Source organism: Callorhinus ursinus, unplaced genomic scaffold (assembly GCF_003265705.2).
Source record: "Callorhinus ursinus isolate GAN/ISIS: 27379988/994484 unplaced genomic scaffold, GSC_fseal_2.0 scaffold24, whole genome shotgun sequence".
Classification (NCBI taxonomy): Eukaryota; Metazoa; Chordata; class Mammalia; order Carnivora; family Otariidae; genus Callorhinus; species Callorhinus ursinus.
Window position 1 is genome coordinate 10,609,993 of NW_027397086.1, and position 25,892 is coordinate 10,635,884.

The following is a 25,892-nucleotide window of genomic DNA, read 5'->3' on the forward strand; positions in this document are numbered from 1 at the left end:
GCCCTGCTGTCATGAGGTGACAGCAGAGCCACACTGACTGTTCTTCCTTCCATTGACGGCTTCCAGGTGCTTGGGAGGCCTGCACTGTTCCAAACCCGGGGTCCGGCTGGTGGGGCACGGGAGTGAAGCCGGCTGGGAGGCACCGCCCCAGCACCTGCCCCATGCCCCATGGCTGCTCTAAATTTTCCAGAGAAGATGGAAATCGGGTTTTTTGGGGTGGGGGGTAAGAACTCATGAGTTTTAAATGTTGGCAACACTCAACAAAAGGAGCAAACAAAAAACCCCAGATGTTTATGGGTAAAAAAATATATTCAAGGGTCGGAGGTGGTTAGAGGAAGGATGAAAGAGAACCTTTGCTAAACAGTTGCTGTGTGCTAGGTACTTTAATAGATGTTATTGCATTTAAATAAAAAATCATTTGCAGTGTTTTTGAGACTAGGACGAAGAGTTCTTTTATACTGTTTGCCCAGCTTCATCAGTTTTGCCATATTTGCTTTGTCATTTTCTCTTTCTCTCTCTCTGTGTGTTCAGATCTTCCTCGATTTATGATGGGGTTATATCCCAATAGACCCATCATAAAGTTGAAAATACCATAAGTCAAAAATGCATTTAACACACCTAATGTACCCAACATCATAGCTTAGCCCAGCCTACCATAAATGTGCTCAGAACGCTCACAGTAGCCTACAGTTGGGCGATATCCTCTAACACAAAGCCCATTTTATATAATAAAGGATTGAATATCTCGTGTCCTACATTGAAGGCTGTATACCGAAAGTGAGAAGCAGAATGGCCGTGTGGGCCCAGGATGGTCCTATCAGTTATTTACCCTCTTGATGGGGTGGCTGACTGGGAGCCGTGGCTTGTTGCCGCTGCCACAGTCGTGAGGGACAGTCGTATCGCCTATCTCTAGCCTGGGAAAAGATCAAAATTCAAAATTTGAAGTGCAGTCTCTACTGGATGCCTGTTGCTTTTTCACACCATCCTAAAGTAGAAAATTGTAAATCACACCATTGTTAAGTCAGGGACCATCTGTATATACACACATTATTATTATTTTCATTTTTTTAAAAAGATTTTATTTATTTTTTGACAGAGAGAAGGACAGCAAGAGAGGGAACACAAGCAGGGGGAGTGGGGGAGGGAGAAGCAGGCTTCCCACGGAGCAGGGAGCCCGATGCGGGGCTCGATCTCAGGACACTGGGGTCATGACCTGAGCCGAAGGCAGATGCCTAATGACTGAGCCCCCCGGGCGCCCCTATTATTATTATTTTTTAAAGATTTTATTTTTGAGTAATCTCTACACCCAACATGGGGCTCGAACATATGACCCTAAGACCAAGAGTCACATACTGCACCAACTGAGCCAGATGCCCCCCCCAGCACCCAACATTATTATTATTATTATTATTATTATTACGCAGGAGCCTGACATTATCATCATCATCATCATCCCTCCAGGGGTGGACTGGCGATATCACGTCCCTTTCCCACCTCGCCCTAGAAGTGCCAAAGTGTGTGGCCCCTCACACTGAGGCCATTCTTTGATATAGCCACAGTGCCATTATTAAATCCATGACCTAGTATCATTATCTCATACACAGTCTGTATTAAAATTTCACTAATTGATTCAATAATGTCTTTTATGAGTGCTATTCCTTACTCCGATCCAGGACCCACTCCCCACATTACATTTAGTTGTCCTCTGTCTTTGGTTGTCTTTAACCTTTTCTTTCACCCTTTGTCTTTCATGACATGGACCAGTTTGAAGAGTTCAGGCCAATGCCTCAATTTGGGATTATCTGTTGTTTCTTGAGCATTGGATTAGACAAATTCGATGAGATTAGTTATGTGGTTTTGGCAAGAATGCTGCATAAGTAATTGTGTTCTTGTGGTATCGTGCTTACGAGGCACGTACCATCGGTTTGTCCCATTGTTGGTGAAAATAATTTTGATCACTTGGGTGAGGTGAGGTGTGTGCAGTTTGTGTGCTATACATGACAGTGTTTCCCTATGTCATATTTAAGTACTCACTGCAGGGTACTTTGTAATCCTGTAAATATTGGGCTCCTCTTCAGACGGTTACCTGAGTTTTCCTGGATGTTCCTCGCCTCAGCTTGTCACTGTGATGGTGGCAACATGGTGATTTTTTTTTCCTCATACCATCATTCCTTCTTCATTTTTTATTATATGGCATCTGCTAGAAGGATGAACTCTCCCTTGATCTTCCTTTTTGTTTATATGTTTGTTGCTTATTTATTTATTTATTAACATTGTGGACTTGTAGCTTCTTACTTCATTCAGTGGACTAGTATTCATTCTGTCATTCTGCTAATGCTCGAATTGTTTGAGATTTGGCAAGTCACAATTCCTTTTGACAGGTCTCCAGCTTTTTTGGGAGCACTTCTGTACTTTCTGGCATAAAAAAAGATGTTCCAGCCTCACTGATACTGTCCCTGCCCCTGAATCAGCCATTTCTCTAAGGAGCCCTGGTTCATCTTAAAGGGGGGGTGCTATTTAAAAACCAGGATTTGGTGCTGGGTGTTTTAATTGCTCCTGGGGTGTCATTGTGTCTAGGCCCTTTAGCAGACAGAACCAGGATATACCTCACGTGCATACATACATATGTGTAATTTATTTAAAAAATTGTTTTAATTTTTTACCTCACAGTAGTGAGTCCAGCCCGTTATAGCCCTTCTTGCTGTTCCTGCTTCCACGGTGTTTCCCATCTCCAGCTGTAAGGCCCTGGCTCTCACATCTGTCCGTGTGTCTGCTCCCGTGCTTACTTCTCTGTAATACACACAAACAGGTCCAGAACCGCCCCCTCCGTACCACTGGAGAGACAGACCTACTAAAAGATCGTGATTTGTTCGTAGCTCTTTTTTTTTTTAAGATTTTATTTACTTATTTGACAGAGCAAGCGAGCGAGCACAAGCAGGGGGAGCGGCAGGCAGAGGGAGAGGGAGAAGCATGCTCCCCACTGAGCAGGGAGCCCGATGTGGGGCTCGATCCCAGGACCCCGGGAGGGATCATGACCTGAGCCGAAATCAAGAGTTGGATGCCTAACCGACTGAGCCACCCAGGCGCCCCATGGTTCTTTTAGTTTTTAGGCTAAGGGTATATGGTCAGGTATTAAATTGAAAAATTCTTTGGTTTCATTCTTTCTACAGTGTTGATATGTTATTCATTTGAAAAATAATTAGATTTACTTATTTCTCTTTGTGCTCAGTGTTAGGCTTCCCTTCCCATTTTTACTGATTTAATTTTATTTTTTGAATATGAAAAATATGAAGGTGGTTCCAAAGTTAAAACTTTATCCATTTAAATGGCCTCTATAAAGTCATTATTTTTGCCCCTCTCCTTTATATCCATTAGGATGACTTTCCAGCCCCCCTTTCTCAAACGTCCTAGAACTGGGCTTTCCGACGTCCCGGCCTCTCCGTAGAAACGGCATGTGCCCGAGGCCCTGACACCTGCCACTTCACTGAACCCGGCCACCAGTTTTGGGCTGCACCTCCCTCACCTTGACAGCAGAATTGGGTGTGGTCAGCCCCTCTCTCCTGGGAAGATCCTTTCCTCCCTTAGAAGGAGGCTTCTAGTAAGACACCACCCATTCTCCTGCCACCCACTGGCCGCCCCTTTGAAGCTCTGCCTTCAACCGACGCGTGTTGTACATCTGACCAACTTGCACCGCCTCATTGCTGCCACGGTTCCAGTTTGCCACGGTCTCCTCTCGTGGGTTTTTGCAGTCCTTGCCCCCCCCGAGGGTCCACGTTTTTCCCCGTGTCCCTCACAGTAGTCAGCACGATCTTTTCAAACCGTTAGTCAGGTCATGTTCCTTCCGCTCAAGATGAAAGGCTTTCCTTGGTGAGCTGTAAGAATTAAATAACGAGCACGAAGCCTTGACTCAGTGCTGGGTGCATCGCTCACAGGTACTCTGTGCTTGCTAATATCTCTGCCTGTTGTGAAGCGGGGGCTTATCCTCAGAACAACCTGTTTTACTTGGGGAACTTCGCCTTACGGAGGAGAGTCAGTTGCCCAAAGTTATGACTGGGCGAAACCAAGGTTTGGCCTTAGTTCTTTTGTCTTCATACATTACAAAACAGATGGCTCATGAGGGTCCACTTATGTTCAACTTAATTCCAAGATAGAACATGGGGTAGTTTGGGCTTCTGGGCCCAGGGAATGTTTCCCGAGTTTTCTACAGAACCCAGCAGCTCAGGCCTGTTGTAGAGCGGTTGTCCTAGTACCAGCCCCCCAGGACCTTGAGGCCCAAGGACACAGGGGCAGTTGACTTTTCCCAGCTTTGTGAAATCCACTTTCTCCTGACAGGTTTGTAAATAAGCTAGTTTTCATTTTAATATTGGAGAAATAACTGCGTCCTCAAGATAGAGCTGTATCTTCCCGGCCTGAGGCATTTTCTTTCTGTCTCTCTCTCCTTCCTACAAGCCCTCAACCAGGGCCCGAGGAAGTGGGGGACTGAGAGAGAGAGAGTTCCTCTGGCACCAGCTGCCCTCCCTCACTCATCCAACCGCCCCCCTTGATTTATTTTTTAGTATTTACCTTGACAAGCCCAAGGAGATCTCGCTTCTTGTTTCCTGCGGGTTCTGGAAGCAGAAGCATTTCAGGCTTCGCAGACAACACAAACATAGAACTTTATTTTATTGTACAAAAGACATAAAAGTCTCAGGTACCTCACGACACCTCCCATTCTTAGAGAATGAAATGTAACAGAGGTGAGTCTTTCTTGGATGCTATCTAAGGGGGTCTGGCTTCTGAATTACGAAAGGAGCCTGTTGTAAAATAGTTTTATATTTGATGCGGTTGCATAGCATGAGTTCTTAAAAATTTTAAATATAGTCTTTTTTTTTCCTTAATACAAAGCAGTACATGTTTATTGTGGAATAACAGATAAGCAAATACTCCTATAGTTGCATTATTTATACAGCAGAAATGAACACCCTGGAGTTTATACTTCCAGGTCTTTTTTATATGTATGTGTATTTTTTGTGGAACTAGAACTGTTTGCAGCCTTTCCCTTTGTTCAGTTTTAGATAATAAATGTTAAGCTGCATTGTAACTTTTAGTGGCCGCAGAGCATTGTTCTGTATGAATGTACCATAATTTACTTAATCATTCCCTATTAGGTGGACATTTAGGTTGTTTCCAGTTTGGGGCTACTAAAAGAACACCATGTTGGAATCTTTGTACATATCCTTGCTTTCCTTTAATAATATTTAGTTGGTAGAACCAAGAAGTAGGGTGATAGCGTGGTTTCTCACTGTTTGTCAGGACCACAGCTGGGGCAGGCTAGGGATTTCACTAGGATCCAGAAGCCTGCAGGATCTTCTGAGTGGATTTTTCCGGGGTGGGGGGTCTACCTTTCAGATTCTTGAAGTGGGTTGGGACCCAAAGTAGACCGAGAGCTGGTGTTGCGGTCCCACAGTGTCCTTGTTCATGGTTGCCTCCCAAGGCCAGTGGCATAAATCAGGAAGACAACGTGGCCCTCAGGTATTTCTGAGTCAGCACTGGGGAAAGTACGGAGAAGGTTGTGAGGTAGTCCCTCTCCTCCGTGAGCTCGCCACATGTGTCAGGGTTTAGCCACAAGGGTAGAAGACAGCTGCGGAGGTGCTTTCTCTTGACTCTCCTCTGCCTGCAGGTATGAACCTGCACCATTCATTTCTTCCAAGGCCTTCTATGGTCTGCCTTGTCCAGCTCACCACCATCTCAGCAAGAATGACGGTGGTGATGATGATGATGATGACGATGGAGAAACAGTGAGGAAGGCTGGACTTTCCTCGTTTGCACGTTCTGTGCTAGGCCTATTCTCAGCCTATGAGAAACTGCTATTTATCACTTTCATTGAATAAACGAGGAACAGAGAAGTGAATTTACTTGCTCGGGATCACCCAAGCAAGGAGTGGCAGAGTCTGGATTTGAGCCCAGGCAGTTTGCTTCCACAGCCTAACCTCCTGACTGCCATGATGCCGTGCTTCTCACGCTCCTGTCCAGTTGGGCGTCCCAGTCAATACTTCTGTGCTGCAGGCCTTGCTTGCATTTCCCCACTTCCGGGACTTTGCTCAAACCAGTCCCTTTTCTAGAAGGCTGGGCTTTCTCTTCCCTTCTAGAAATTCTGCTCATCCTCTAGGAAGCTTTCTTTGTTCACCCCAAGTGGAAGCAAAACTATTTTTTTATTCTGGGTTGGTTGTACCTTGCCTGTGACAGTCACGTCTGGCCTTGTGATGGACGCTCTCTGCCCGGTGGAAAGAACGAACCTTTGGAGCAAGACAGACTTGAGTTCAAATCCCATCTTTATGCTTCTCTTACCCCCTTAACAGTCAGATTTCCTCTGTGAGGGAATAGTACCTATCTTGCAGTTATTTGTGAGGATTAAATGAGATTATTTAAAGTGTCTGGTATCCCGCCTAACCAATCTTGGGAGCGCAGGAGGTGACAGCAATGATTTCTTGTGGGCATATTTTATTTCTTCAGAGCATAGACTCCTGGAAGATGGGGGCCTTGTTTTGTTCTGGCTCCCAAATTAAGCTGGGGCCGTCCTTGTAGTGTCTGGTCAGGATTTGAATGACAGTACTGATAGTTTTGTGCGGTTTGGATCTTACTCTTGGGCGCCCTTTGATTCGGTGTCCTCTGACTCTGACCCTCATAGTGGGGGCTGGGAGGGAGGCGCCCCTGAGTTCTGAAGGGAAGGCTTCCAGGAGGAAAGGGTATTGGAGCTCAACCTTCCATATTGGAAGTTGTTGGGGAAGGGTATTTCAGGAGTGGTAATGGGGCAAGCGGGGTATAATTAGCATGGTAGGCAGGCGATCAGAGAAAATGGAAGATCTTCCCTAGGTATCCCTGGAATCTGCCCTCTACATACATGGCCCCTTAGCTTCTTCTTATCTTTATACAGCAGTTCTTCACTGCCTCAAAGTGTGTCCCTGGTTACCTCCTCTAAATTGTCCCCGATGGTCCAGGCTGGCTCATGTTCGTTTCCTCTGCAGGCCCTCCCACGGTATCCCGGGCCACTCCTTGTCACAGCCCTGTAGTGTAATCATCTTTTGGGTCCCGCGTCCCCCTGCAGCTGTGAACTCACTGAGGGTAGGATGGCTCCTCGTTTGTCTCTGTACCCTCAGTGTCGGGCACAGGCGCCTGGGAGGAACTCTGTAAATAGGTTCTACAAATTACTAGTGGATGCAAAGGAAGGAACATTTGGGTCATGTAGGAGATGCCAGGCTGTGATATTTGAACTGGATTCTATACGGCTGGTGGATTTGGAATGATGGGGTACTGTTTCACAAGAGGCTTTTTCAAACAGAGGCAGTGTCCAGGATGGATCAGTGCAGGGAGGAGGGCGGGCCGGCCAGTTATAAGACTGTCCTGCATGATAGTTCTCTTGCTTGTTCCAGTATGGATTGGGTAATTAGATGTCTTTTTGTTTGAAAAGATGAAGGCCCCCCCCCCGCCCACTGCCACCTACTACACAGCGTTTTGGTGTAGCGGTAAGATTTGCCTGAAAGATGGGAGCAGTGCCTTCATGACATGCTTCCTAAGCTTTAGGAATAGCCTGACAGATGGTACCGTGTCACTTGTGCGAAGGCAGTTTCCACCACGGAATTCAATGCATCGCTTGTCATGATGGCCCTGTGAGTCCCACACTAACAATTTGTCATTTGGCTTTAAAGAATTCTGTCGTGGCCGGGGATTGGGCAGAATATAATTGTTGTGGAGGCATTACAGACTCCTCACAGGATGTCCTATTTGAAGACTGGGAAACCCGGGCTTTGGATGGCCTCAGGGCACTTCCTTCTCTGGGCATGGATTTTGTTAGGAATTGAAGAGAGGTTTTTGTGATAGTTATAAGACGAATTTATGGTCAGGAGACCCAGGGTACTTAAAGCGCGCCCCAGACCAGTGGTCCCCTACCCAGTGAAGTTGCTGAGGTGTGCATCTGTGTTCCTGAAGCAGGCTGGTATGGTGAGGCAGGGGATGATGCTACTGTGTGCTTGGCTAGAACGTGTAGACTCCTAAGCCTGTGGGAGGGCTGGGCTGGGCAGATGGCCCATCCTCAGGGTCTGCGTATCAGCTGAATGTCAGGGAGCAGCCCTGTGCAGGTGTAAGATGGAAAGTGCTGGGCTGTTCTTCGAACAACAGTTGTCTCTGCCCATTCACGGTGGTCTTGCGGCCTGGGACTTCCAGTCAGCGTCTTGGAAATTGACCCAGGCAGATGGCAATTTCCCCTCTTGACGAGGAGTGCAGAGGACAGAGAGGTGGAGCCTGTCCACTGTGGTAGAGGCCTGTCACCCTCTCCTTACCTTCTGGGGAACCAAAACGTCACTGCATTTTTGGTCAGGATGTAACCAAGAGGATCAAGACCTAGATTTGTGGTCGAGCTAGCTCTGGAGTGTCTCCAAATCCCTTGCTTCACTGGAGCATATAGTGAAATAGGTGATGGGATGTCGGAGGAGGAGAGGGGACACGTCAGACGTCTTGGATTTCCACTTCACCGCAAAATGGAGATCCTGACACCGTGCCAGTGTGATCGATGTGAGGCCAGAGGACATCTTTGGTGTCAGGGTGTCGTCCTTTGGGGCCTGGCACCTGATATCGGGGGACCCGTGTGACTCCTTCCCGGTGCCTGCCAGTGCCCTGCAGCGGCGGGTGACGTTCAAGGCCTGGGAGTGTCACACTGGCTCTCCATGCCCACGGTTGTCCTGCTGGGGTGTTGGGGGAGCCCTGATAGCAACACCCGCTGGCCCCGGGGAGCAGGCCGGTGGGTACCCCGAGGCACAAGGCAAACGCGTGAGTCTCCGGTGCTCTTTTCCTCTGTGCTGTGGTGTTCGAGAATGTTCCCTTTTAGGAGTAGTTTTGAAAAGGGAATGTGTGGGTGCAGTTTAATTATAGTCTCATTTTTCAAGTGCAGCTCTAGAAGGGTTTGTTTTTTTCTTTAGCCACGCGTTAGCTTCTTCAAAGAGCTCATCCCAGTCTGCAATTTCCAGAGTTCTGAAGTATTTTTAACATGAAGTTGTTAGTCTCTGTGAAGACTGGGCTCCTGTGTTGCCTTTCAAACAGCAGAGGCCGCCAGGCAGGGGAGAGCGGCGCCCCTTTTGCCCACTTACGTTCTGAGCTTTATTTTGTTTTCTTTTGCCATTTTTGTCGTCACTCCCCTGCCGCAGGCCCTGGCTTATTCAGCTGCACTCATACACTCCTCTCCCTGCTAATCCCACTTCTGAGAGTCTTTCCTAAGGAGATCATTTAAATGCAGATAACGCTGTATGTACAAAGATGTTTATTTCATTTATTTATAAAAGTGAAAAATTGGAGATGACCTACATGTCAAATAGGGGACTGGCAGAAACTCTGGTACATGCATGCCTGCAGTGGAATATTAATGCAGTCATTAAAAATTAGGTTTCCAAGGCAAATTCAGTAAGAAAAACGCTTACAATAAAATATGGAGGGAGAAGATGAGGCCAGTACAGTGTCACCCATGCCAAAACGCATGGAAGAAAGAATGGAAGGAAATCCATAACATGTCCGGAGTGGGGGCACCTGGAGGAGAGTGACGCCCTTTTTCTTGTTTCTGTTACCCATTTCCTGTAATGAACATATATTCTGTTAGTGTCAGAGTTTTTAGAGAAGGGAAAAGAACCTGCACCCAGCAGCACCTTGGTGATTGGTTTTTAGATTCAGGGCTGTCACCTCCCTCCTAGAACTGTGCCAGAGCGGTGATGAAGGAGGAGCCTCTAGTCTGAGTGTGTTCTTGGTAATCCTATTTTAAATATCCAGGATTGTTACAAAGAGTATTTAAACAAATGGAACGGGGCCTCTGCAAGTGTATAAGCAAGAAATTATTAGGGAACACTTGTTTTATCATTTATTTATTTTTAATGTCTTCCTTCTTCTTGATGTTCTTTCTGCTTCCAGGAAAATCAGTTGAAGTGGACGTGAGCCCCCAGAACGAAGTGATGGAGAGGTGAGTGTGTGGCACTGGGGAAGAACACTGTATGGTCGGGTTGTCCACTGGGTCCACTGGCTCCCTCCTGTTCACTTAGTTTCCCGCTTCTTGTGGGTAAAACACAAACACCTATGAAACTGACAGTGGCCACGTACAACCAGGCGTTTACGCTGTGTGCCCTGCAGCCTTCGTTCAGTTGTTCTGGGCCATTCCTGGCATCTGTCTGTCGGGTGCTTTGACGAGGACGACACGTTCCTTCTCTTGGCTCCTGGGTACCCGCAGGATCGATTTCAGATGCCTTAGCCTGACCTTTGAGGCCCTTCTCAGTCTGACCCATCTTCCTTTCTCTCGTGTTCCCAGGCTTCCATCATTGACTTTTTATTGTTCTGCGGCCTGTGCCTGGACACAGGCTGTACGCTCGACTTCTTCCTCTTGTAGTTTGGAAATCCTTCTTCAGAGTCCGTTTATGTGGCAGTGAACCTGGCTCTCCGCTCTCCCCATCTCTCTTCTACATCCCAGGATCAGTTATTCTTCCCGTAGCACTTGGCACGTCGTCACATTACAGCACTTAGCACATGGCGTTGTAGTTCACCCTGCATTTATCTTTCAGCTCCCAGAATTGCTCGAAAGAGGAAAGGGGCTAGCATGAACGGGGTATTGGTGTGTGTCAGCTGCTGCCCTAGGCATTCACGTTCATTCTTTCTGACCCTACCAGGCAAGCACTATTGTTCCCATTTTAGGATGAGGAACCAGAGGGTCGGAGTTGCATGCTTGCCATTAAGAGGCAGAGCTGGGATTTGAACTTGAATCTGTCGGACTCCTGGGCTCTTATTATTGTTGCATATTGCCTTTTGAGGACAAAGACTGTGTCTTGAATATCTCTACACCTGCCCCAGCCCCAGCTATCTGGCATGTAGTTGGAATTTAAAAAATGTTCATGGAATAAATGTGTTGTATACTTTCTTAGTTTGCCTCGATGGCCCACAGGAAATGTCAGGGTCTCGCCCCCTTCTGTTTCCTTGTTAAAGGTTCTGACTGTTGTGAGTGCTATGGGTATGTCCCTCCTCTTTGGAGCAGTGACCCTTTGGGCTTCTGGGGGTAAAATAAAGAAACAGAGACCAGAATTTTAGACTTTCTTGGCATCACGAAGGCCACAGCATCATTAGAGTGAGCAGGTGGGGACGCATCACAGCTCGCCGGAGGATGTTTCCATCAGAACGTCTGTAACATTCAGAAGAAATGCTCCTTTCCCACTGCAGTGTTTTTGCAGGTCCCTCCCAGTTCAGCCCTCTGCTTCCATCCTTCCAGTAACGGAGCACATCCCAGTGGCAGGCTGTGGAGAGGGCAAGCAAGGCCTCCCAGAGTGGAGACAGTCTTAACGGAGACCTAAAGGATGAGGGGCCCGGGGCAGGGATTGTCGGAGAGTGTCTGCGCACGAGGCAAGGGAGACATGGCCTGTGCGAGCTGGTGCAGGGGACTCGAGGGTCTAGGCTGGAGAGGCACGCGGGGCCACCGTGAGGCTGGTCCTCAGCTTTTCTGCTACAGGAAGAGGGGAGTCTTTGAAGGAGGAGAAGCTGAGGCTGGACAAAATCAGATTTGCTGTTGTGAAAGACGACCGGGGTGGCTTGGAGGCAGGGAGGCCTCTTTCAGCCCTCCTCAGCCATGTGTCACCCTTCCCATCTCTGACGGCTGGTTCTTTTCCTTCTGTTCTGCCTTTTTCCGCTGTAGGCTTAGCACTCACACGGGTCACTCCTAAGCTAATTAAATGGGTGCCCTTGGCCCATTCGGCACTTTGGCAAGGCAGCGGCAAGCCCGTGCATCCATCACGCTGTCTGAGTGAAGTTGCATCTGGTGTTTACCTGTTAATGAATGCGTTGCAGCTTCAGAGTCCTTTGCTCTTGTCTGAGTTCATGAATAATGAGACAAGAAGTAATAGGAAAAAGTAGGAGAAAAAAAGAGCTTAAATTAAGGAGCTTATCTATAATGGAGATTCATGTGGGCTTCTCTCACCGAGTTCAGGGTGTTTTTCCTCATGGCTCAGGTGGCTCTTGGGAAATACAGGTTAATAACCAGATGATTGCCAGAATGGTGGCATTGGGACCTACTTGGGGGCCATGAGGCTTTCGAGATTTTTAAACCCATAAGGCCACTTCATGGGTTTGGGTTGGCCTCCTACATTCTCCTGGGGTCCCAGAGCCAGACAGACCTGGGTTCAAGCGTGAGCTCTGCCACATATAAGCTGTGAGACCGCGGGCAAGCTTGTGTTGTGCCTCAGGCTCCCCAAGTCTGAAGGAGGATAGTCCTCTCTACCTCAGTGGGTCTCTGTGGGGACCCAGTAAGATGGTACATCTAACATGCCTGGTACAGAGGGGGCTCCGGCTAAGCAGCCGCTGTTGATGCATGCTCTCTCAGAGGGCCCTTCCCCGTAAGTCAGACAGTGGCTCCCCCTTCGTCATTGGCTCCAGACTCAAGCCCACCGAGCACTTTCTGTTTTTAGAGTGTCCTTGCTAATAAAATGCTCTAGGGAAGCAAAAGGGCTCCAAAACAAAGTTGCAAATACGGGGAAATTACAAAGGGCCTAGTAATCTTAAGTGATCCCAAGTCCTGGTCCTGGCTTGGGATCTTAGTGTGGGAAACGGTTTCTCTTTCAATCCTGACGGTGAAGGATGGAGGCAGACAGTGTAACCTACCAACACATTCTCCCTGAATCTCCTGAGCCATCTGCATCTCACGTGTTGTCCGACTGCGAAATGTCCGAGAAGTCTTCCGTCCTCTCGAGAGACCAGAAGCAAGACAGCGAGACTGGGAAGACCTCGGTGTTGGCGAACCATTTCTCTCAAGGTAAGCTAAGCTTTGCTAAGCATTTGAGACACAGCCAAGGTTTCCTGGTCTAAACAGTAATTTGCCGTCTTGCCTGAGTAAGCAGAGCGTAGTGACATTTGAATATTCATCTGATGAAGGGAGATCCTGGTAGGGCTGGTCACTCAGACTATCATTTGTCACTGGGGAAGGCTGTGGTTGTTGAAAGTGTTGCTGATTGGGGAAGAGTCATTTTTATTTCTTAATGATGACTTATGGGGCACCTGGGTGGCTTAGTCGTTAAGCATCTGCCTTCGGCTCAGGTCATGATCCCAGGGTCCTGGGATTGAGCCCCACATCGGGCTCCCTGCTCGGCGGGAAGCCTGCTTCTCCCTCTCCCGCTCCCCCTGCTTGTGTTCCCTCTCTTGCTGTGTCTTTCTCTGCCAAATAAATAAAATCTTAAAAAAAAAAAATGATGACATATTATGTGACCTGCCACTTCCTTGCTCTCCTAACAGTGGCAGAAGCCAGGCTGGCAAGCACCGAGGTTATGTGTCCGTTCTAAGTCTGGTTAATTTCCTGTTGTTCCTTTCAGACCCTTCCTGAGGCTGTGTCACTTTGAAGACCCTTGCTTTGAATTGTACAGATGCCCCAGAATACCTGACTACCCTCCCTCCACCCGAACCCCCGTTGGGATATTTTGTAATTCCAGCAATCTGCAGTGTTTCCCTTTAGTGTGTGACGCTTTGTCCACTGGGTCAGCCCCTCATCCTGCCTCTGACCGTGGGCCATGGGCTCAGTTGGCAGAATCAGCCTCCCAAGCCTCCACCTGCCCCTGAGCTCTCCTTTACCTCTCGGTATTTGCAGTCTTGGTTACCTCCTGTTGGGGTATTAGGGATTAGGGATTAGAGTTTATAAATCAATGTATTCCAGAAGTTCAAGGGATAGTATAGACCAGGGATTGGCAAATTTTTCCTAGGAAAGGGCAGATAGTAAATATTTTGGGCTTTGTGGAGCATATGGTCTTTGTTGTAATTACTCAGTCCTGTTGTTGTAGCAGAAAGCAGCCAGAGACAAAATGTAGATGAACGAGTGTGGCTCTGTTCCAGTAAAAATTTATTTACCAAAACAGGTGGGTGGGTTTGACCCAGGAGCTGTGGCTTTCTGACCCCTGGTACAGATTTTGGACCTTGGCTAACATCCTCTGGTCTCTCCTTTCTTCCGGTGGTTGTTTGCAGGGCACCCAGAATGGACCTAGAGCACAAATCAGACCCTGGCACCTCCTTTCTAAAAGCTTTTTGTTGACACCTGATCACGTAGAACTGTGGGTTTCAAAAACTCACAATCTTTTTTAGCAACAAACTACCCCCCCCCGCTTTGTTTCAGCTGAACTTTTACATGGAGGCCTAATATGTAACAGAGGTACGGGTGAGACATGGTCCTCCACGATGGCTCCTGAGGCTCCTCTGGGGTACTTATTATTTCTGGCTCTTTGATCTGCCTTCTCCTAATTTGGGTCAGACCCATGAGTTGCTTCCCTGTCTTTAGCTGCACTTCCTTCTGCACTATTTCAGCCTGGCAAGGAACTCAGTCCATTTCCAGGAACCCCTGAGACTGTTTTTGTGGGAGGAACACCCTTGATTGAGGGCTTGAGGAATTACAAGGGGGTGAGGGTTACAGTGCAGCAAGCCAGATCATTTAATGGGAATACTTGAGACCCTTGTTCTTTAAAACCCTTCAGCTATGGTATGGGCCCCTCTCTCCAGATTCCTCTTGCCAGCCCCTCTTTTTTCTACCTTCCCACGTCTGCCTCCCCAGCCGTGGTTTATTTCCAATATAGAACCTTTTAGGCATCTCCTTATGTCTTGTGATTCTGGGGACCCATGACCTTGGGCTTGTCATGCCCTCCTAGTGCATTAGCAGGCACTTTCCTGAAGGGGGACAATACCCTCCGGAGCCATCCCAATAAGCCCACTGTTAGCTTTTTTGGTTTGTTTCTCTTCAGACTTTTGGTCTCTGCATCTGGTTTTTTTCCTTTTGTCATGTTTATATTCTAAGTAGAGAGATAATTTAGTATTTTTCCTTTTTGTGCTTGACATTCTATCATAAGCTTTCTGACATGTTGTTACATACCATCATTTTTAGTGGCTTTAGAATAGTCCGTTGAATGGCTGAACTGCAGTTTTCCTTATGTTCCTCTTTTGCTGAACATTTAAGTCATTTCTAAAATTTCACAATTGTGAACACTGCCGCAGGGATTATCTTTGAACATGAAGCTTTCCCCTTATTTCGGCGCATTTTCTTAACCTAGATTCTGTAGTGGAGCTACTAGGCCAAAGAGACACACACAGTTTTTGCTGGTTGCTTCTTGCAGGATTTATGGTTTTAAAGAGTTAGCATTTGTCAGAAGGATACTTATTAGAAGAGGGACAGATATTTTTCTCCCATTTTCTAAAGACGAGTCTAGTGTTTCCTTCTCCTTGGTTGGGGCTGCATAATTAATAAGTGGCATCCAGTTCGACTGGGAATGTTTCCTTAAGCCCTATTGAAGAGTCCGGCTCCTGGCCAGACTCAGTAGGAGGTGATGTGTACCAATGACTGCTAAGTGTTATTACCCCAGAAGCTGGCAGCATGTGATATAACTTATTATAAACCAGCAAGGAGGACTGCGGTCGGAAGAGATAAGTTCCTGCCTCACTCCGTCCTGACTAGCGGCTGGAAGATTCTCAGGGCAGCAGGGCAGGGACAGGAGGTGTGGCCAGGAGTTTGCTACAGACGGGGTCCTCTAGCGCCGGGCCGGCCGCCAGGGCCTCACGCAACCCACCAAATGACTTGCCACACTTCTGGCATTAATAGGAGATAGCTGAAGGTCTGGGAATTAAGTCGTCTTATAAACATTCAGATTCATGGCAGAATTACTATTTAATTAGGAAAAGATCTGTAACGTGCTACTTTTAAATGAAAGTCATTTTGGAGGAATTAAAACTGGGTCATAACATTAGTATAATGTTTTAAAACAAACATTATAAGACATACTGAGTGTACTGTAATTGATGAATTAAAGACATTAGTTTTGCCTTTGGATACTTGATGTGGTTATGCTTTAAACACTGATTCTAGAAACCTACCTCCAGATTACAACTGTGCTTCCTTCTTTCTTTGTTAAAGTGAGATGTGGCAGTGGCTGAAAAAATAGGACATGCTCATTGTAGAAAAGTTGGGAAATTTAAATTTTTATATATTACTAAATGTTACATTGAAATAGAGTACGGAAGTTTTGAAAAACCTGAAATCTACCACCCAAAGGCAACTGCTGTTAATATCTAGGGGTAGATTTTCTTACTTTGTATTTATGTGTCTTTCTCGCCTGCAGGTTTTTAAATGGAGTTATAATTATCCTGAATAATCCATTTTGTATCTGTATTTTTCTGTGATATTATGTGGTCTTCATAATACAATTTCAGTAGCTGTAGAATACTGCATCACAGTAATGTAATGTAATACAGTTTATTTAATAATTTGAGTTATGTTCAGTTTTTACCATTCTGTAATAGTGCTTCAGATGAACATTTTCATGCATTCTGGCCAATGGTTGGTTGTCAGCATCTCTGGTGATCTCTTTGAGTAGATTCCTAGAAGTAGAATTATTTGAGGAAAGACATTGGAAAAGAACCTTTCTAAGGCTGATGATAAAAATAGATTCCAAAAGTCACGCACATTTATATTCACACGAACAGGATGTGCTCTGGAGAGTACACCCTTCTTACCATTTTCACTAGCGCTGGGATTACTGTTTTGCTCTGTTTTTAAGTCTTAAATGAGTACATGATAAATGGATAAACATATTCCTTTCAAAGAAATATCTGGATTCATTATGAAAGTGGTTTAATCCACTCTCGGGCAATTCAAGCAGACTTGACAGTGATCTGTTAGTTTCACCATAAGGACGATTTTAAGTTAATACTTGATATTTAGAAGAATAAGCGGCTGCATTAGAGTTAGCATTAAAATTGTATGGAATATAATTTTTCCATGTGATGTAGAACACCCTGCCCGTGGAGGGCTGCAGAGAACCATTACAGAACTGTGTCAGTGGGCTGTGGGCAGTCGCTCAGCCTCACCAAGCCCAGGAAAGCGTTGCCAGTTACCGACCATCTGAATACATCCAGCACGACTTGGAATTTTAAGATCCTTGCATAATCTGTAAATTATTCAATTTGTTGGGGGCTTCAGACTTTAAATTAAAAATAACTCTCCCTCCTGTAGACTTAGTAATGGAACATATACAAGAGATCCGAAGTTTGAGGAGACGTTTAGAAGAATCCATTAAGACAAATGAGAACCTTCGGGGACAGCTGGAACGGCAAGGGTCTGAACTCGATCCAGGTAAGGGAGAGTCGCCCCAGAGGCCACTCGGATGCCCGCGAGGGCTTCATCTGGGGCTCATTTGCCTGGACCAGCATGCCCTGGGTTGGGGTGAGCTTCACACTCACTGGTGGCCAGAGAGGTTTCAGCCCGGATCCTGACCTTGCCGCTTACCTCCATGGTGACCTCCCTTAACACTGCTGACGATCAGTTACAGTAACTTATTTATAAAGTGGGGATAATCATCCCCGTTTTATCCTGTGGTGATGAGCGTTAAGTGAGCTTACTGGAGCAGAGTGGCCCCCACAGTCCCTGGCACTGAAGGAGTCTGCTGGCCTCTGCACCCTGGATTGTGGCTGGCTCCTCCTCTGACTTTGGTCACTGCAAAGAAATAGAGAGGTATTTTAAAATAAAACGGAGTGGTATTTCATCTTTTTGTCAGTAATGGATCTTAAACGTATTAGCATGTGAGCAGTTTGGTGAGTCTCAGAGGCCGGCGACAAGGTTGCCAGTTCCCCTGCATGAAAACAGTTAGGTCTGAATGGAATATGTATTTTTCTCATAGGGAAGACATTCACATGGTGCAAAGCTTACTATCTCCATTCTGTACCCATTCATCTTGCTCTCCCTTCTCTCCTCCCACCTTTGTTAGTTGTTTTCCACACCCTACAGTGCTTTTTCAGTGCAAATACAAATATATGTGCTTATTCTCTCCCTCACCCAAAAGCTAGAATACTTTATATCTGCCGTTCTGTCCGTTTTTTCGTTGAACAATATATTTTGGACATCTTTCCTTATTGCTCCAAAGAGATTGTTTTCATTCCACAACGAATGTGTCTTTTTTTTTTAAAAAAAGATTTTATTTATTTATTTGAGAGAGAGAAAGAGAGAGCGCATGAGAGAGGGGAGGGTCAGAGGGAGAAGCAGACTCCCTGCTGAGCAGGGAGCCCGATGTGGGACTCGATCCCGGGACTCCAGGATCATGACCTTAACCTGAGCTGAAGGCAGTCGCTTAACCACCTGAGCCACCCAGGCGCCCCTCAAAGAATGTGTCTTGAGAGCAGCTTTGTGCCCCAGGGAAAGCCCGAGTTTGTTAGGGTGTTGCACTGAGCTGGGTGTGGACCCCTGCTCTTCTGTTTATTAGCTTTGGGACTTTTGGACAAGTCACCCCGCCTCTCCCAGACTTCATTATTTTATAAAACAGAGCCAATAGTGAGATTCAGTGAGGCAGTTCTCTGAATAGGGCCTTGCTCCATGCCTCACTCAGTAAGTGGTTGTTTTCTTTGTCATTATCATGTTATTTTACTTTTATTTTTTATAACTATAAGTTTAATGTTGCAAAGCTCTGCAACAAGTGGGGATGCAAACCTTTTTTAGAGACAAAATAACTGAGTTCTAGAAAGATATACTCAGTGGCGGCAGCACTTGAGTCCTTGCACCCCTGGTCCAGTTCTCATTCCTATCTAGTCCAGCATAACCCTCTGCCTAGAAAGATCTTTCCAAAGCGCTGTATGTGCTGATGTGCTGCAGTCGGTGAGGTAAACAAGAATGGATGCACGCCTCCCTCCCCCCCCCCCCCCCTCTCTCTCCCCCTCCCCCCCCTTTCCCCATCCTGCTTCCTCCCTCTCTCTCACCCCCAGGGAAATTGATTAACCTGAGTTATTAGTCATATCAAACCCAGGGAAGAAATACATGCCTGGGCCCTTCACGTTCACTCGTGGTAATGCCTGAATTAGATTCATTTGTTTTACATTTTTCCTGGCAAATCCAATTATAGAATTATTTGGGGGCTCCAGTGGCCCACCAGCTACAATGGAGCTGGTAATTGCTCTGGAGAGTAATTCACTCCCATGGGAAGGTTTACAAAAAGGCATTCATAAAGTATTTACACTGGTGGAAAGACATGCTGTTCTCACCATGTTGTCACAATCTCTAGAAAGACAAAGGAATAAAAGTGGCCCTGCCTCCCCCCTGCTGTGAGGTGTTCATCTTGGGAGCAGGTCTGAAAAAGGCATGGCTCCTTGTGATGTGGAGGCAGGATATTGTTAAAAACTGTCACCTTGTGTGTTAACTTGTCATCAGGTAGAGGAGCGGGTTGTGTCGGCCTTCAGACGAGATCCCGCCAGCTGAGGCTCCATCATGCTCTGTCCTCGGGGCTGACTCTGCCTCTGAGAAGTGGCCATCCCAGCTGTGGTCAGAGCAGACTTCTGTAGCATTGTTCCTGTTCACCCAGATGGCGCTTTGGTCCTGTTTTTGGCTCTAGCCCACCACCAGTTATGATATTAATACAAATGATAATAGCAGTAATAATAACAACATGGATCATTTTTATTGGGCTAGTGGAGACTTAGGGAAGTGACGCGGCGAGCCTGAGGTCATACAGCTATTAAGAAGCCGGAGCCATGATTCAGACCCAGGTGTCTTCGAGACGACACCAGAGTTCATAGGGGAGACTAGAGGAGATTGGCGGGGAGAAACACATGTCAGTGAAAAATTACACGGCGCTGTGATTTGTGAATCATTAACATGAGGAAAGGTGGTGCTGTAGAGCGGAGAGAGTGTGCAGCGTTGGCTTCTGGGAGGCCTGACGTCCCACCGTCCTTACGGGGAGTTTGATTATTACCGGTAATCAATTGCGTACCAGGATGCTTTCAGCTGCAGAGAACAGAATACGAGTAAAAACTGGTGTAAACAATGGGGATTTATGTTTTCTTACATAACAAGATATCCAGACGCAGGCGGTTCCAAGGCAGGTTTACTGGCTCGGTGATAGGGTAGCAGGGCTTGGGGTCAGTCTCCATGATGACCGTGGTAATTGTAAGCATCACATCCTCTCAGGACAGTGTCCACAGCATGGGAACGAAGATGATGGGGCTCCTCCGTGTCCTTCTCCTTTCATCCGGGTGAGAAATCTTTCCCAGAAGCCTCCAGCAGGCTTCCCATCAGGTCTCATTGACTGGAAGGGGCAGCTGGCCATGTTCTAGCTATACAGGAGTCTGGGAAAGCAGTGTCTGGCTCTACGGTGTAGTAAGGAAGGCAGGGAGGGAAGCATCTGCCTGCCCCATGTAGAAAGCCCCAGGCTTTCCCGAGGGTAGCATGTTCCTGTGCTTTGGACGTCATCTATGGTGCAGGCATAGAAAGCTGAGGTGGAGTGTCCGGGCAGCTGTCTGGCCAGAGGAAGGGGTAGGATTTTAGGAGATAGACCACAGCCTGGGCTAAACTGATCAGAGTTTGTAAATAATCTCAAACCCAGTCTGTCTGGCTTCAGCCCCTGATCTTTTTAGTAAACACTTAGACTAGACAGTGAACTTGAGCTAAGAGTTGAAAGACGAGTTTGGTTTTGACAGGTGAAGGAGCTGGGCATTCTAGGCACAGGGAATAAAGACCTTACTGTACAAAGTCAGGGAGATGTGTGACCGCACAATGTGTGGGGCACAGGCATAGCCCTGTCTGGCTGCATTCGAGGACACTAGAGTAGAGGGTGGAGAGGGAGGGGGGTGTGCATGAGATTGGAGTGAAGTCATGGAGACCTGAAGTTCGGGCCTTGTGTTTGGTTTGTTCGATTGTCTGTCCGTACGGTGAAGGGCTGGCCGTCTAGTGTTTCTGAGCAGAGAATATCATGAGCGGACTGTGTGTAGCCCCAGGGGTCGAGTAGCAGGGAGGCAAGATCAGGGCGCACTGATGAGGTCTGAACTACAGGGACAGAAAAAGAGTGAGTCAGTGTCTGAGGCATTTGGGAGGAAGAACCAGCAGTCACGATTGCCTGGTCGGGCAGTGTTGAGGATGGCTCCAGGTTTCAGCTCGGAGTAGGCGTGGTAGAGATACCATCTGCAGGGGAGCGCAGAAATGAACCTGTTCACCTCTGTTCACCCTCAGGAGGAAAGAATGGGCGGGGAGGGGCTCTTGCCACCTCTTTCATGCTCACTCATTTCCCTTTGGGCTCTGGTGATACCTCATCTCGTTCACAGGAGTGATTTCCATTGAATGTTGTGTCTCCTCATTGTTTAAAACTGTTTTCTAGAAAGTTCCATCCCTACTGATCTGGTGACCATAAATCACTATTTATGTGTGTTTTTATAGGTTCTACAAATGCTTTTCCTTATGGATCAGAGCTGCATAATTCTCTGACATCAGAGATCTGTTTCCTGAGGAAGCAGAACCAGGCTCTCAATACGATGCTGGCCAAGGGATCCAGAGGTAGGAACTAAAGGAGCCACCTGCAGGCTGGACCCCCACAGCCCTCTGTGGCATGGAAAGAACTCATTGGTTCAACCCAGGTTCAAATTCTGTGGCTCTGTGACTCTGGGCGGGTCACTTAACCTCTCTGAACCTCAGTATTCTTAGCTATAAAATAGGAGTACCTCATGGGGCTGTTGTGACAGCCTGTGAAGCCCTCAGCATGGCATCTCTAACGTCTCTAATAAGTACACAGGTTACAGTGGAAGACAGAAAGGCTGGAAATCTATTACTGCCAAAATCTCACCCAGAGATTCCCTCTTATCAGGAAGGTTTCTACAGTATTTCTTAGGAAGATCCCTTCTCTTAATTGTTTCTTTTTGGAGCTTAGCCTCCGAAGAAGAGCTTTCACCTATGTTATCTCTCAGTACTTAAAATGTTTCTGGATGGAGGAATTACTAGTCCTGTTTTACAGATAAGAACCTGAGGCCTAGGGAATTGACCCGCCGGTGGTCCTGGAGCTGGAAGTCTGTAGAGCTAGGAGTTGGGCCAGCTTCTCCCATTCTCCCTGGAGGATATTGATGCTGCTTTTGGCTTAAGAGACAGAATCGAGGCTTTTGCAGATCATTCATTCACTCAGCAAATGTGTCAGGGCCTGCATAGACTGATACAGAAATGAGTGGGTCCTGGTCCCTTCCCTTGAGGGGCTCATGGTCTGATGGGAGAGACAGCCAGGGAACCCATGGCAGGCCAGCGTGAGGATCAGCCAGGACAAAGGCAGGCTCGGGGAGCATAGGACCCTGGGGATGGTGTCTTGACGCAGGAGAGGCTCGGCTTCAAGAGCTCAGTCCAGCAGGCTGAGTAGGGATTAGCCACGGTGCCTAAGGTTCAGAAGAGCCAGGGCCTTTTTAAATAGAAGAAAGAGAGCAGACAAAAGCCTAGGTGTTAGAGGCGGAGAGAGTATAGACTAGTTAGGAATTGTAGGGAGCATAGTGTGGCTGGAGTCTGAGGGAGGAAGGGAACGCTTGCTCAGAAATCATCATGCCATGGTGAAAGGTGGTTTCAGAAAAGCTGGGTCTCAATCTTGGCTCTGGCACTGTTTGGCTCTGTGACCTTGGGGAAGTTTTCACCTCTGCCATCCTTTGTTTCCGTTCTGGAAAATGGGGAGAAAAAGCATACCTACTCAGAGGTTTGCTCCAAAGAAGAAATAAGATGATACCTGTGCAGGTCTTAGTGTAAAGCCTGCAGTCAGAGCTGCGGACGTGGTAGCCACCATCAGGGGCCCAGCGAAGAGCTGGCCTGGGGAGTGCTTAGACCCTTCAGAGCACCCGCGCAGCCTGGCGCTAAGCCCTTTACGTGGACTGTCTCAGTTCGTCCTCACGATGGCGCATGTGGGGGAACTGAGGTACAGAGAAGTCAAACGCCGTTGAGGTTTTGGCACCAGTGGGCAGCAGAGTGCACTTGAACACGCCTCTCTGGCCCCAGGTCACGCTCCTAACTGCCTATCTCCAGACCCTGAGCGTACTTTATTCTTCAGGAGAGGTGCTGTCGTCCCGGCCTGAGGAGTGGATGGGCCCAGCCCTGCTGGCCTCCTTACTGGGGGGCTTGCAGACTTCCCTCACACCCATTGCCAGAGTTTGGGGCTGTTTCTTGCCTCTGTCTATAATTTATACCCACTGTTTGCTCTGCGAAGGCAAAGTAACTAGGTTTGCACGGCCCATTATTGTATAGAAAATTAAACAGGCCCATTTCATCCCAGTGACGTTTAATCTGCAGCCTTGATGTTGACAGATTTATCTGCCCAAAATGCATAAGATAATTGGAATGCCAAAATCATAAATGCCAGATTAAATCTCATTCTGCTTTGTATTCCTGGAGTGCTCGAGCTGAAGTGCTGTATTTGTGTAATAAGGTTGGAAAAAAACAAATGGTGTCTCGTCTCAGTGGTGCTTTTTTGTGTTTGCAGATAAACAGAAGGAGAATGAAAAGTTACGAGAGTCCCTCTCCAGGAAGGCTGCGAACCTGGAGCTCCTTCAGCGAGAGTATGCCCGTGTGAAGGGGGAAAATGAGAGGCTGCGGAGAGAGGTCTGCGAGCAGGAGGGGCGCAACCAGCAGCTGCTCCAGGAGGTGTGCCGCAGCCGCAGTGAGCTGAGCGGGTAGGGCTCAGAGACCCCCCGGCCCCGCTGGCCGTGCCAGGCAACCAGTCCCAGAGCGGGGCGCGCTGGCCCCTCCCTGCCCAAGCGCCGGGGAGGCCAGCAAGTGCTGGGGCATGTGATGTCAGGCGGGAATCCAGCATGTGGAGCAGAATCGTCTAAGGGAGGAGGCTGGGGCCTGGGCGGCAGAGCGCTGGTTTCTTGTCCAGGGGAGGTCAGGGAAGGCCTCTCTGGAAAAAATGGCATTTGAGCTGCACCCTGAAGGTGGTGAAGGGGCCTGAGCTCTGCAGATTGCAGGAGGTGGGGGGGAGCTCATTTGCTGCAGAAAGGGTGGGGGCCCTGGGGTGGGGTGTCCTTGTCCCGTGCAGTGCAGAGCAGGGAGGCTCGTGCACCTGGAGGGAAGGGGGGCAGAGAGATGCCTGGATGCCCAGTCCCGCAGGCCCTCGCAGCCGTGAGAGGGACTCGGCTTTCACTGCCTGGGGAGGCCGCGGGGAGGTTCTGCGCGGAGGGCGGGAGGCCCACCTAGACATTAAAGGGCCCGTGCCGAGGGCCCCTGCTGCAGTTTGCCCTCGCCCTGTCCTGTCCCACACGTTTCCTGTTGCTCCTCGGCGCTTGCTCGTGAGTGCCCCGCTCTTTCAGAGTTACCGAAGTCACCCTCGCTCGCCCAGGGCGGTGCGCTGACGAAGCAAGATCCTCGTCTTAGCCCCCTCCCGCACTCTCCACCCCTGGCTAAGCTGGAACCTTGTAAGCTTGGCTTCCTGGTGTCCGTGGGCTCAGGGGCAGATGGCGCGCACCCGTCGGGTGGCCCAGAAGACCGCACGGGGTAGATAGTGCCCGCACAGGGCTGGGCCCTGTCCGAATTGACGTCTCCTCCCTGTGGCCATGTGGCCTTTCCAGGGTGCAGGAGGAGGCGAAGCTGAGGCAGCAGCTGCTCTCCCAGAACGACGAGCTCCTGCAGTCCCTCCGAGTGGAGCTGAAGGTGTATCAGAGGCTGGAGGAGGAGCACAGGAGGCCGAGAGGTACTGGGTGCGCTGGCCCGAGGCGCTTCCTGTCCTGGGGCTGCTGCGTCTGGGCCGGGAGCTCACTTCAACACTCTTTCCTGAAATGCTGTTGTCACAGCCCTCGCTGGCCTGCCGGGCAGAGGGGGCACACTTTGCAGCAAGCCCTCTGGCCCGTTCTTCTTCTGAAGCAGCGAGAACCACGGAGAGACTTGGGCTTGGGAGCTGGGCCAGCCGAGGCCTGGATTCTCATGCCCTGCCTCCCGGCTGTGCGACCTTCAGCAGGTCACCTCACCCCTCTGGGCCTGGTTCTTCCTCCATAAGACGTGTCTCCTAATAGCTAGTCTGTAGAGTTGTGAAAATTGAGCTCATTTATGAAAAGCATCCTACCACGGTACGTGGGACATAGCAACAGTCAAGGAATAATTTGATTATGAGTTTTCCATTAGAGTGTGTTTCTTTTCGCCCATGCATTCGGCCGATAATTCTGGAGCGCCTGCCACATACAGGGCATTGCTGTGGAGATGGTTGTTGGCCCGGATCCTCTGACAGATACCAGATCAGAGCAACTTAACTGCAAACTCCTGTGTTTTAGAATCAATTTTGAGGTGTGGTAGCAATTTTTTTAAACGAATTTTCCAGATGGTTTCTCCCTACTGAAAGTTTATCTAGAAAAGGGTCACCTCACACCTTCCATTTTCTCCTCATGTTGCTTTTCTTATTCTTGCTGTTGTGCCTTTTTAATATACTGTGGCTCTTAAAATCAGCCCCTTTCATTCTATAATTCCAGCCCAAATAGATTTTATTACTACTAGACATAATTTCGGGGTTTGGTGTGCAATTTGCTAGGCTTTTATGGCCAGAAGTGAAAATTAATTTCCAGCTCTTATTTAGCCTGTGGAATAGCAGCAATTAAGTCTGCCAGTATTTTTGTTTTTAAAGTCAAGTTGTTATTTGAAATTGTACCTAGTTCTTAGGAAGGGGAGGGTGCTGGTGCTGGTGGGTTTAAAACACTGTTGAACTCCTTTGATGATTGACCCTTTGGTGGCAGAAGACGTCAGGTTCTTCCTTTGCACTCATTTGCAGAGGCCGGAGCAGAGGCGTCAGGAGAAGGCTGGAGGGGGCAGGACCCTTTCAGTGACCTGCGTGGTCTCCTAACAGAGATCCAGGCTCTGCGGGGGCAGCTGGAAAAGAGCATCGAGACCAACAGCACACTGCAGAGCAAGCTGGAGGAGCGGCTGACGATGGAGGGGAAGAAGGCTCAGGAAGCAGCCCTCCCCATGGCTCTCCAAACCCTGTCCGTCCCCGAGTGGCCCCCACAGCTGGACAAGCATGGTACTGTCCCTGTGCCTCCTCACAGAGATGGCTGCCGTGTGTGTGTTGGCGGGACACGGGAGCTTCTGGTGGGTGCCCTTGCCCCACGGAGGTGTCCCTCTGTTGACA

General features: G+C 48.2%; 1 protein-coding gene across 5 annotated transcripts in view; it reads left to right on the plus strand.

Moving 5' to 3' along the window:
- CDK5RAP2 (CDK5 regulatory subunit associated protein 2) overlaps positions 1 to 25,892 on the plus strand; it is a 175,551-nt gene that overhangs the window by 131,055 nt on the left and 18,604 nt on the right. For 3 of the 5 annotated variants that reach the window (XM_073905824.1, XM_073905825.1, XM_073905828.1), the window contains 7 exons: positions 9,928 to 9,976; positions 12,624 to 12,799; positions 17,024 to 17,143; positions 21,203 to 21,319; positions 23,265 to 23,454; positions 24,349 to 24,470; positions 25,536 to 25,784. In XM_073905824.1, coding sequence (XP_073761925.1) covers positions 9,928 to 9,976; positions 12,624 to 12,799; positions 17,024 to 17,143; positions 21,203 to 21,319; positions 23,265 to 23,454; positions 24,349 to 24,470; positions 25,536 to 25,784 — 1,023 coding nt within the window. The remainder of the gene's footprint in view (positions 1 to 9,927; positions 9,977 to 12,623; positions 12,800 to 17,023; positions 17,144 to 21,202; positions 21,320 to 23,264; positions 23,455 to 24,348; positions 24,471 to 25,535; positions 25,785 to 25,892) is intronic. The other 2 variants (XM_073905826.1, XM_073905827.1) reach the window with 2 other exon arrangements.